Source organism: Thermobia domestica, chromosome 13, assembly GCF_964235325.1.
Source record: "Thermobia domestica chromosome 13, izTheDome1.hap1.1, whole genome shotgun sequence".
Classification (NCBI taxonomy): domain Eukaryota; kingdom Metazoa; phylum Arthropoda; class Insecta; order Zygentoma; family Lepismatidae; genus Thermobia; species Thermobia domestica.
Window position 1 is genome coordinate 93,537,691 of NC_137466.1, and position 13,605 is coordinate 93,551,295.

The following is a 13,605-nucleotide window of genomic DNA, read 5'->3' on the forward strand; positions in this document are numbered from 1 at the left end:
GTGCACATTTCTTTAAAAAATCATTTTTAAAACAAATATAATCAAAATGTGGAAATATAAAATTTTATCCCTTACTTTTGATCTCCAAGCAAAACGGATCATTTTAAACTTTCAAAGGAAATTCACGGAATATTAATGAAAATCGAATAATTTTTATGACATTTATCGTGGAATATATATATATATATATATATATATATATATATATATATATATATATATATATATATATATATATATATATATTAATATAGATGTAAATTTATTCTTTTGTTTTTGACTCACTTCAGCCGAAACAATAGGGCTGATTGGGATGCATCAAAGAAAATACATATCATATTTAATCAAAATTTAATATATTTCACGGAAGTTATCGTGGAAAACTGTTTTGTAATCGTAGTATGTATATACGAGAAAGTTAGAGCCGCATTTAGTACTCTTCTTTTACTCTCTTATTTTTAATCAATCTCAATTCAAGCAAAAAAAAAAAAAAAAACTCTTTGGAAATTCTTGAGAAATATACACTTCGAGTTTCATTAAATCAGAGAAATTTTACGGAAATTATCGTGGCAAACACATAGGTATACACATACAATTACAAGGTACCTTGAGTGTTAGAAGCTTAGGCTTCTTCAATTAAGATTTACAAATAGCATGTACTAAACTGTTAGGAGTATGTGAGTCATTATTAGGAACGTACGTGTCATTATTAGAAGTATGTGTCATTGTTAGGAATGCACGTGTCATTATTAGGAGTATGCATGTCATTATTAGGAGTACGCATGTCATTGTTAGGAGTAGGTGTGTCATTGTTAGGAGTATGTGTCATTGTTGGGAATATACATGTCATTGTTAGAAGTATGCGTGTCATTGTTAGGAGTATGTATGTCATTGTTAGGATTATGCATGTCATTGTTAGGAGTAAGTGTGTCATTGTTAAGAATATGTGTATCATTGTTAGGAGTATGTGTATTATTGTTAGGAGTATGCATGCCATTGTTAGGAGAACACAAATAGCAATAGATACAATATGTTAGTAAAGAGTGTTTTTATACATATATAATACATAAATAAATAAACAATATTTTCTTTCAGAATAAAACCTTCCAATTAATATTAGGAACGAACATCATACGTTTTAGAGTCATAAAAGCGAGTTTTTCTAGAAAACTCTACATACGAATTGAATCTTAAGACGTTCGCTATGTTACGAGTCACCGGTGGCTCGTGCGATACTTCATTTTTGCGCGTTGCCGTTGTCGTTATCTGTGGAGAGAAGCTCAAAGTAAGATCTGTGCACGAGTCACTGCTGACTCGTAGCGCACCGACGGACAAACCTTCAACGAGACACACGGTGACTCGTAACATAGCGAACGTCTTAAGATTCAATTCGTATAGCACTGAGATTTTTAAAAAATCAGTTTATACTGCAGCAGCGAACGTGTAAAAAACATGTAATTTTGTTCAGCTTAATATCGTCTATCAACTGATATCAACTTTCTTTTAGTTAAACAGAAATTAAAATTTCAGAATTAATGATAACTTTGGGCTACTTCTCATTGATCATGCTTACGTACTGCCATTTGCTGGTGTCATAATGAAAAGTTTCATGAGAATACATTCCAGTATCAGTTTCATCTTAGTAAGAAGGCGTGATTTCCCTTCAGCATCAATTTTTAGGTTTATAAATTAGTTTTTCTTGATTTTCTGGAAAGCTATGCGCGAGCATTTACACTATTGATAAGCACAAGAGTCTTGGTCTTGCAAGGATCTCGATCCAAAACCAAGACCAAGAATTAGAGGTGCAAAGCAAAGACCAAGACAATACCTTCAAACTCGCGCAAGACCAAGACCAATCTGCGAGAATCTTAAACCCGTACTACTTGAATATTTTTTAGAAAGTAGAAAGGAAGGAGAAATCACTATATTATATTATTCATTATACATTGGATTCTGTGAAATCCTACGAAAACTAGTTGTGTGCCTAAGACAGCAGGTAAACTAACAGAAAATTACCAAAACATGTTAGTGAAGTTCCTCTAAGAGATAAAGTGAAACTTCTGTATTATTGAATTTCGGTAGTTCTGTACACTATCATATCATACTCACTTGAAGGTGAACAATATTATATTCTATAAAAATATTTCTGTTATTATTGACATATTAAGACCGGCAGTTATACCCATAGCTTTTATTATCTGTTATATAATGTACAAACTTTAGCTATGAAAACCATAAAACTTCTTAAAAGCAAGATTTGCAAGACCAAGACCAAGTGCTTTAGTGCAAGAGTAAGACTGAATGTGCAAGACCAAGACCACTCGGGTCTTGGTTTTGTCTTGTGTTTGTTTGTCACAGTTTTACACTTATTACATTTTGCTTTATAATTTAGCAAAGTAGTCCAACTTTCTGAAGTGTTTCATTGTCATCACTTTCTGGCGATGGATTTTCATTCTTGACACTTCATACAAGTATGGAGCGTGATGGAAGACTTGCACATTTTTTTTTTTTTTTTTAATATTATTCATTGGCTTATTTGACGCATCATTACACATTTGTGGAATTGCGGGAAAGCATTCAATTTTGATCTGTACATAATCTGACTGGCGTTTCGCAACATGACTTGGTGCATTCATAAACTGAAGATGAATCAACGCACGTTTCCAACATTTGCCTTTAGACAACGATTTGCGCCACTAACTTAATACTCCGAACTTACTATTTAACACTTAAGTATGTTTTGAGCAATACAAAATTAATGACAATACTTTCAATTGCAATAATCTTGGACATCGGCCTTTATAACGTTAATAATTGGGCATAGGTTAGCGAGTATTTTTTTAAAGGCATCAACTAATTGGCTACAGTTTCACTGTTTATATATATAAGAATATGGGAGAAAGAAAACATTTTTTTTTAATTTGTAATTCATAAAGTAAATTAATCAATATATTTAAGATATTGTTGTTAATAAGCAGTGGTGTATTTACGATTTTGTTTCGGGGGGGCTTTGCTAACTTTCGGGGAGGGCTTTGACTGAAAATGTGAAAATTCTGCAAGATATTTCATATACTTTACTATAGTAAGTAAGATTACGGGGGGGCTTAAGCCCGGAAGCCCCCTAAATACGCCACTGTTAATAAGTAATATACTTTTCCTTAATTTTAGTGACATTGAAGTCAAGCCAGAACCACAGTATGACATGTACTTTTTTATGAACGAGTTTTAAAAATTGTTTAAAAAAAGTGAATTACCGTAAATGTAGATTCCTTCTTTACAAGTATTATATGATTTATTGGAAATAATCAGAATACAGAGTTGTCACTGCCTTTATATTATAAAGGGTTACAGGAGTATTGTTATTTAATGTTCTCATATTCACTGGGAACATAGTTTTTGAAGATTTATGGTTTGTCAAACGTTTTTTTTAATTGGATTTTTTGTGGTTTCCTCGTAACCCACATCATGTAGCTCCTTAACTGCATCATAACGTTAGGTTAACACTAGTAATTCTATGTTCCTACGAAATATCAAAGTCACCTGACCAACTACATCAAGGAAAGAAACTAGGTATGGAATAAGTGAATACTTGACTGTTGAAGTGAGTTGAGTCCTGAACTCCCTTGTCACTATATGGTTAGCGTACGCACCTTCGTAGAGGGAGGCCTGGGTTTGATTCTCGGTCGTAGCTCATATTGCTCGGACCCCACGTTAAGTTGCAGGTCCACTTCTAATATAACCTCAGCGCTCAACGGAACGTTAAACTCCAAATCTACCAATCAAGTAAACTGAGCCCATAATGTCCAGGCGATTGAAAGAAATTTCACATAGGAATAAGTAATAATTGAAAGTTACGTTAGGAAATCCCTTAAAATTTGTTTTTTTCTAAGAGTCCTTCAAAGTAGAACTGTCCCGGAAATTTTAAAGGAGAAAACATCCAAGTTGGAAACACTGTTTGAAGAAAAAAACTTGAATGAACGAATAAATGAATGGCTAAAGGTTTAATAGGTATTGTAGCAACAAAGCTTTATGCCCCGTCATGCAGAAAAATTGAGAGTGTGATAGAAATATTCAAGATGGGAAAACATCCAGAAAGTAAACTTGTATCCTTACAGGTTATGGTGAAATCTTCTGGCATTTTTTCAATAACAATTTTTCTCTAAAGGCTGGCAATTGTTTCTATTTCTTCATTGCACGAATACCTAGAAAAATTTCTACCACAAATTTTGTAGAAGAAGCACATTAGGATCATTCCTTTATCGATATAACTTTGTCCAGTATCTTTACGTTATAGGCATGCAGAGAACAAAGTGAACATGTTTCCTTCACTTTTATACCATACAATTTCATTGTTTTGTAAATCACACAATATTCATAGTTCTGGTATCTCACAATCAGATTCTGAATGCAGAATTCACAAATGTGTGATATTTGTATACACACACACACACACACACACACACACACACGAAAAAAAGAAGAAAAGAAAACTCGATGAAAACGAAATCTTATATTTTGAATAATGTTTATTATGGTTCATATTTTTTTATACTAAGCCAATTTTGGAGAAGATAAACTAGTTATTTGCATATAATGTTAAAAAAAGGAAACCTACTTGCATTATTTTCTCGAAACATACTATTATTTCTTTCTAGATAAAAAAAAATACTGGTAGAATTTCTGTTAAAAACTGAACTCATTCTCAGAGTTACTCTATTGGTGACTAAATTTTAAATATTTCAGTAAGGTTCTCACTCACATTTTGAACTATCTTATGATAATTTTTTCTTGTATAGGCTATTATTTTTTAAATTGCTTAATACAGTTCTGCCCTCCCCTGTAGTCTAGTACGGTGGTTCTCAACCTATTTTGATTAACGGCACACTTTAATAATCGTCCAGGCATCGTAAAACACTTGTTTGATATTTTTATTATAAATAATATAATATCTAATATATTATAAACAGGGCCCGGATCTTGTTGACAAGTCAACTTTTTACTGTTACGCATAGGACAAGGCGAGTTCAAATAAAAACGTTATCCGTCAACTCAAGGTTCTAAAAGTATATTTTTTAGGGTCAACTTTTGGTCACTTTTTGCTGTTTTGAAGTTTCAGGTTATTTTTTAATATTTTAAGGTAACTTTCAGGTCACTTATGGTCTTTTTAGTCTGTTTCTTCTACATAAGGAAATTTTAAAATGTTTACAAATCTGAAAAATACAAAATTATTTTATATTTTTTTCTGCTTTCTGACTATCGAGATGGAAAACTGCATTCCTAAAAAGCTAAAGAACACTAAGCTGTAGCTGGTTGACGAGGGGTGCGGGGTTGGTAGGTGGCTAAACAGATGATTTTGGGTTGTTAACCACAAAGGATGTGATCACGTGAATAACTAAAAATTAATTAGAAGACGTACAAAGATTTTAAACAGGGTTGTATCTATTGTGCTCGCGTATACAGTCTACACTTGCGAAATTCTATTCTTTAAGTGTGCTTCCTAGTTTCAACTCGGTAGTGAATCGACACTTTATGTATAATATCGTACAATGGACTGCAACTAACTGAAACAAAACTTTTGAAAATGAGTGACAAATAGTAATTAAAATCGAATAGATATTCAAAAAATGTCTATGTTTAACAAAATAAACTTTTTAAGAAAACGCAAATTTTAAGGTCAATTTTTGTGAATTTTAGGGTCATTTTACAGGAATTTTAGTGTCATTTTATAGGTCACTTTTTAGAAAATTTTAGGTCAACAAGATCCGGGCCCTGATTATAAATAATATAATAATATAATTTTAATAATATCTATTATAATAGTGAAACCAATTAGTTTTTATAATGACTCTATATAGCACTGAGTATTATTGCTACCGCTAGAGACGTTGACTGGTACAGTTTGTCTCGATTTTAACTTATTATTAAATTCTTCATGATTTTTAAATTGTAAAATTTCGCAACACACCTTAGGGGACTGTGTGATACATCAGTGTGTCGCGACACATCGGTTGAGAACCACTGGTCTAGTAAATAGCACGTGTGCGTTTGCTGCATGGGGTCCTGGGTTCGATTTCTGGTGGGAGAGCCTTGAAATTTGAATGTATTACATTGGTTCAGAGTTTCACCTTAAACTTTAGATCCACGTATCATGTAGCCTCGGTGCTTGAAAAGGGACGAGAAACTTCAACAAACAAATACAGTACAGTAGAATAATTATCCTTAGTAATTATGATAGCTTATATTTTCTGAACTATTCAAAGATAATAAGTTCACATTCTTGCAGAATGGAAGACAACATTTTAGTCATTAACTTTTACAACAACAGCCAATGTCCAATTGAAACAGACTATAGGAAACATATTAAAAGATGGTATAAGCTGCCTCTTCTTGGTTGTAGCAAAGGATCAATTCATTTGTCAAAGAATATTTTATTCTTCAACGAAAAGATTCATAAAGGTCCATCGTACAGTAAATAAATGAAGTCTTTAAGTTTAACGTCCCACAATTATATCTGTTAGGAGGGCCGTACTGGCCAGGCGGGAAACCGGGAAATTTCCCGGTGGGCCCTGGACGGTGAATTTGTTAGTGGGCCCTCCACCTCGTATCGTAAGTAGCGGTATATAAGAAAGAGGCACACGTCACGCATTACTCGCATACCGGAGTAAGGGAACGAAGGACGATAACACGTCGAGTACCGGGAATACAGTCAGCTAATCCCAATTTGCTAATATTGATGTATTAAGCTAAATTGAAATCTCAAATAATGCCATAACTTGAAATTAAATAATAATTTACATTTTAAAGCGGAAAACAAGAGGGCCCATGATAAAAGTGTTGGTGGGACCCTCTTGTTTTCCGTATAGAAAATATACAGGGCCAGATTAAGACCACTGAGAACCCTGAAGTGGGAAATACAAGAGGGCCCCACCAACACTTTTATCATGGGTCCTCTCACATCATGTTCAAAAGGGATCATGAATTATATAAGAGTGACTCATGTCACGTTTTTTTAAACTTTTATGGCGAAAATGTTTTCAGTAATTTTTAAAATTTTTGGGCCCCTTTGGTCGATGTCAATCAGAGCCGTAGCCAGAGATTTCGGCGCCCGGGAAGAAGTAGAATTCGGTGCTCCCCTCCCCTACACTCATCTCACCAAGCTTTTTTTAAAATACATATAAAAGAAGCAGCTTTTGTCTTTATGCTACAATAAATTTTTATCAAGCTGCTTGGACAGACTATTGCAACAGCCAAAAACGATCATTAGTATTCTTTTACAAATAAGAGTATTTTTAAAGAGGTTTATATTAGTTTTGTTAAACTCGATAAAACTACCTTTTGTTGTATATAAATCCAATTGGAGAACAGTTATAAAAATTTACAGCGTTTCACACTACCAATAATAAATGAAATTTCAATGCATTAGAAACTGTGTGCCTTTAAAATGTTCGAAATTAATTTCCAGTAATAATTGTAAACTTTTCAAATTGTATTCTGTACTTAGGTTTATATATATATATATATATATATATATATATATATATATATATATATATATATATATATATATATATATAATGTGTGTATATGATTATATATGTAGATAGATAAAACTATCACACAACTTGATACGTATGCACAAAAAATATCCTGGCGATACAAGTATGATAGCTGATGGTGAAATCATCCCAATAAATTCCTTCAAATTGCAAGCATTTCATGTCAATGGAACGAAAAACAATCACTGATAGTGATCAGCCTTTGAAAAAGAATTGATTTAATAGAGAGCCAATGCTTTTTCGGGACGACGCGTCGTTTGTTCATTTCCAACACTTTCTTTTTTCTTGCTCGTTCGGTGCCCTCTTGCTATCAGCGCCCGGGACCACGGCCTCGCTCATCCACCCCCCTACCTACGAATCTACTTTAATACAGAACAATGGAAAAGTGTAACATTTGTATAAAGTATAAATTACTTCTGATGCTTCATATATGTATTTGTATATGCACCAGAGGCGCCTATGAAAGGTTTATGGCACAAGTGTGACATTGTTACTTTAGGGGGAGATATGAAGTAATCAAGCATGTGCAGATGATTGTACAGTTGCAAGAGAAGAATTAAGGATTGGGCACTACGTCAGATTAGTCAGTGTCAGGGGAGAAATTACTGCCTTGAAAAAAGTTTTAAACCTGCATTTTAAGACTTTTCAGCATACTTGATCTGTGTGTTACTACCGGACTCCTTTTATTGTCGGAGAGGGGGCAGTACGTACATGTGAGTGGGCCCCCTAGAAAGTACTTTCCCGGTGGGCCTCTGGGTTGCAGTACGGTCCTGCCTGTTAGGCTAAGGGAGACAGGTGATTAACTCAAGTGAATGATGAAGTAATCATTGGTGGAATGCGAAAATAGGAGGAAACGGACACGATGTTGTCCACCACAAACTTACTTGACCGGAGATCGTACCAGGGACCTCACCCACGAGTGGTAAGAGCTTTATCACTGAACGACCGGATCCCCACACACAATAAATAAATAAATAAATAATGCTGCATATCACTGAAAACTGATATTCAAAGAGGCCAAGAATTCGAAGTCAAAGAAAATTTAGAGATGGGAAACCATTTATGCTGGCAACTAAACAAGATTATTTTTCTTGATCTTTAAAAGAACAAAAGGCTCAGTGGTAGAACTCTCAGATCTGGTTTGAGGCCATGTAAGTTTGTGCACTGAAGAAAAGACTGTTGTTGCATTTTTCCGGACTTTTTTTTTCTGATATTCTCATTTCACCAATTCTTTCGTTATAATTTAATTTCACTAATAATCTCGTTTTCTTTAGCCTATAAAGTATAACCATGGGACATAAAATCGGAAGATTTCTTTTCATTTTTTTTCTTTCTGAAAATAGAACATCAATTGATTGAATTAATAAAAGGAAGTAAAGCCTTTTCTTTTCTTTCTTTTTTTTTTTAAGTAAATGTTTCGGAGTAAATGAATAGAATTCGAAAGAAAAAAGTTCGTCTCGAACTGCACGTAAAGCATTTGCCTCTGCTGACAACGTTTGCTCAAGTGATGACATGAATATCCACAGAAAATGTCTCAGAAGGGAAGCAAATGTTTTTAAAATATGAGGCATGGTGCTCAGCAGATACGCAGTTCTTGAAAAAGGACCAAGAAGTAAATTACGTTTGTTAAGATGTCATTATATATATAAAATTTGAAGAAATAGAGGCAAAGAGTTTTATTGATTTATTTCCAGTCTGCTTTGTATGTGTTAATTTTCTCCATTTCTCTTTTGTGTTTGGATGTACCGGTAATTTTAGATAGAAATTGTGCTGATTAGTGATCATCAATGTTATTCAACATTTTCCTTCCATTTTCCATCAGAGAGCTGTGATTTTACTGGTCTGTTTTCATAATTCTATAAATATGTTAGTGAAAATTAAAAAACAATATTCAATGTCACTTCGTGTGTCTGCTTATTTGTTGTCTGGTTGAGTACAGTTTGACTACTACAATATTAGGCAGATATACACACAGCTATGAATTCTGCAAATGAGGCAACTGATTAGTACGGTAAATTAACTGGTGCCACCCATTACGGATTGAAACGTTTGCTTCAATTACACGAAGCAAGAGCATGAAATAAATGATAAGAGGTTATTCATACAAATCAGAGCAAATGCTTACCTTTGATAACGATCAGACGCTTTTACTTCATGTTTACGCTTCAAAGCATTTGCTTGTTTCTCTCATTATGAGTTCTGATAATTTTGACCAGAGCGAATAATGTAGAGAAAGAAAATCTACTGTAAGAATCAGTGGCGTACGCAAAGTGTGAACTATCTGGTTTTAAGCCTCTTTCTACAAGATATTTTTAAAATTCCATATTATAATATGAATACAAACACCACGCTTGCCGTCCCCGCTGATGTACTCATGAGCTCGCACGTTTTTGATGCGCGTGGTCCCGGGTTCTATTCCCGACGGGACTGCATTGAACGTATTACAGTGGTTTAGATTCCACCTTAAACTGTAAGTCCACGTCTCATATAGCCTCAGTGCTAAAGAAGGGACGCAAATCTTCAATAAATAACAAAACACTAGGCATGTTCTGAAGCGACATGACATACTTCGGTGCTTGACTCCTTGATAAAATTCTGTGTACACCACAGCAGGCCAGTATCCACGGGGGGTTAGGGGCCCCCCTAAAATTTGACTGGCCTCCTAAAAGTTTCACGGTAGGCTTGCAAATGAACTATAATATGGTGATGAAGTATAATATGATTGGGTCGGCCCCCCTAACTTCTACCGGCCCCCCCCCCTAAATTTTTGGGCTGGCTACGGGCCTGCACCACAGGCCAGAATTCAGTGACGTGACTTGAGAATTGGCAGATTTACAAACTATTGGCTCGACTATAATATGGAGAAACGTTGTCCTTGATACAAAGGAAGAAAAAAAATAGAAATAGAAAGAACTCCGAAATATAGAGGAAACCTCTTGGAGCTAATAAATCTGTGTCATTGTTAAAAACAGAGGCTTCATTTAGGAGAGTAGGGGGCAACTGAGTTCCAGATACATATTTTAATCAATGAAATAAAAAGGAATGAAATCTTCCTGTTTTACGTCTCAGATTTATGTCCTGCAGGCTAAATGATAATGATTTGTTGAATTTGAGTTTAGCAACCCTTTCAGCACCGAGGCTATATGGGACGTGGACCTACAGCTTAACGTGGGACCTGAACTACATGAGCCCTGACTGGGAATCGAACTCAGGTCTTTTGCACAGAAGGTGCGTACACTAATCATGTAGCTACGAGGCTGCTCGCTGTAGGCTAAAGGAGAGGGATGATTAATTAAACAACTCGTTGAATGACAATGCTAAGGGAAACATAGGAGCCCAGGAAACCGTCGGACTCGATGTTATCTAGCAAAAAACGCACATAGTCGAGGATTGAACCACGGTTCCCTTGCATCCGAGGTGAGAGGTTGAGTGATCTACTACCGAGCCAATGTGCACCCTATTTTTAATGATATAGTAAATATACTAATGAAAATCGTGGAGAATTTGGCCCCTGCCCCCAGTGTGCGAATTGAAAAGTTTTCCCAGGGGGGGATGAATTTCACCCATATACGCACCCAGTCCTCCCACACACACACACACACACACACACACACACATATATATATATATATATATATATATATATATATATATATATATATATATATATATATATATATATATATATATATATATATATATATATATAATATACACTAACAAGTACAAAACAGTTGAAATGTGAGATCTTTCATAAATTTTCACTCAAGTAATGTTTAGGTTAGCTACGCAAAGTAAGAATTGTTCCCTTTTTCTATCTTATCTTTATGTCCATTTAAAAATACTCCAGAGGGGGAAAAAGTTATCCCTGCCAGGGATAAAATTTTTCTTCTCCAGGGTGGGAAAGATTTTTGTCAGGGGGGGAAATCCCTGGCATCCCCCCGCCAATTCGCACCCTGCCTGCCCCTTCCTAAAGCAAAACCGTAAATATCGCTTCTGGTTGATAACAGTCTTTAAATAAGTTATCTGCACGCTAATTATCTATGTATTTCTAATATATAAGAGTATTTATTTCACCAAAAAAAAAAAAAGATTATTGCCAAGTGTTAACGCGTTTTCGTATTACCATATGATATTCTCTATCAGAACTTATCTGAATACTATTGTGTAATTTAAAGAAATCTTATAGTTGACTTTCTGCAAAAAAGTCCTGCTGCCGGCGGTGATTCAATTCTGGGGAAGTCGAAGCAAGCAAAGCTCACTGAAGGAGCGGTTACTATTCTTTCAGCGTGGACGTCGTCTGGAATGGGGTCACCCATACTTCCTGGTAATTGAGAAGGTATGGGAAGGTCAAGGGCACAGGCAAGCAGCACCAACCAACAAGAAAAACCTTGATGGGCTTTTTTGCTCGCTCGCCACGGCGACGAAAGTGGCAAGGTGTGGTGGTAGTATATATGTATAGTGTGGCAACTATCACCAGGAGGCACATATACATAACATTCATCCATCCGTTAATACATACAAAGAGAGAGAGAGAGAGAGGCAGGGGGACGACAAATGCCACGTGAAATCATGTGACAATTCTGCTTTTGGTAAAGGCCCGTTGTGTCATCCTTTCTGTGTGTGCTGGATGGAGTCTCAACTTAACTGAACCCAACCCAACCCACCTGAAAGCCAAGTAATGCGAATAGCACAAGCATTTTATGTTTTGAACTTCCTGGTTCCACAAAAGGCTTCTGAAAGAAGAAGAAGAAGAAGAAGAAAGTAAGGATGTTCTGTGCGAAGAATGTTGAAGACGACATAGGCTGCCTCACTCAGTCAGTGACATGCGGAAGTCCAGACTCACGTGTAATGTCAGTCTGGATTCAATAGGCCGTTATCATTGGCGTTTTTCTAAGAGATAAGCAAAGCCTATTTTTCATACTATTTCTGAAGCAAATAATGATATGTATTTTACGTGACCAATTTATTACTAATGAGACAAAACAATTAGGGTATTGTATTTCCGGCAGACTCGATAATAGAAGTGTCCTACTGAAATATACTTTGATGAATCCTATACTCTTAAAAAATGATTTTTTTTTCGATTTCTTATTAATAATATAATATCTTTAGAGGGATTTTTACTTTCGTATTTAATAAAACTTTTATGAACCAATAAGAATCAATCTTGCTGCAATTCCCGCCAATTCCGGTATGATACTTCAATTGACGATCCAATTAACAATTCAAAATTTTCTTTAAGTGCACTCACCGGATAAAAAGCTCGAAGCAAAAGAGTCTCCACCATCCTGCGACCGCACCCCTGTTAGTAAAACTATACCACACACAACACTCAGTGCCCTCATGATAAAGAGGGGCCCTGAAAAACAACGTCACTCACACTATTCGCTGACACCACACAGGCCAAAAAAACAAGTAAAAAAAATTAAAACGGAAAAAAAGCTTGTTAAGCAGCACCGTCCGTGAACCTCTCACCAGCAACACTGCTTCGGCCTACCACTTAGAACACAAACAGCGGTTCATTCAGTGACGTCACGAGACCGGACCGTAACGAATCTTCTTCCCTTTTGCCATATCAATGAACTTCTTCCAAGGAGGTACGATGTTGTTATGGATGGAATAGTGTCTTTTCTTTCTCTCTATGGGATTCTGCTGTTTTGTGGTCTGTTCTGGTATGTCTCAGAAAGATATGCTTTCTTTCCGCCCTCCCCTCCCCTTTGTTGTGGCTTCTCACACAGCGCATTGTAATAACCTGGCAACAATAGGAAGATCATACCTATTGTTACGCGTGGCTATGTTAAGTGTGGCGCTGCAAAGAGGAAGAAGGTTGGTTGTCAAATGGGATCTCCACTGACTTCGTTCATTTTTTCCCATTCTGTTCTATAGCGGTGCATTCCTTCTTACAATCCATCCGAAAAACAACTCTACGTCCTCTCAAGGACATTCGTTGAGCTATTAATAAAATATTCTTTGATTCATTTAAAGTGACGGATTTAAAATTGTACCAAGTAATTCAATTGCCAAAACAAGCCCTCTCAACTGGATG

At 35.5% G+C, this 13,605-nt stretch overlaps 1 protein-coding gene across 1 annotated transcript in view; it reads right to left on the minus strand.

The window, feature by feature from the left end:
* mas (trypsin-like serine protease domain-containing protein masquerade) overlaps positions 1 to 13,207 on the minus strand; it is a 123,957-nt gene extending 110,750 nt beyond the window's left edge. Inside the window, exon 1 of the mRNA XM_081736100.1 lies at positions 12,811 to 13,207. Within this exon, the coding sequence (XP_081592226.1) occupies positions 12,811 to 12,904 (94 nt within the window). The 5' untranslated portion in view covers positions 12,905 to 13,207. The remainder of the gene's footprint in view (positions 1 to 12,810) is intronic.
* Between the last annotated feature and the right edge of the window lie 398 nt (positions 13,208 to 13,605).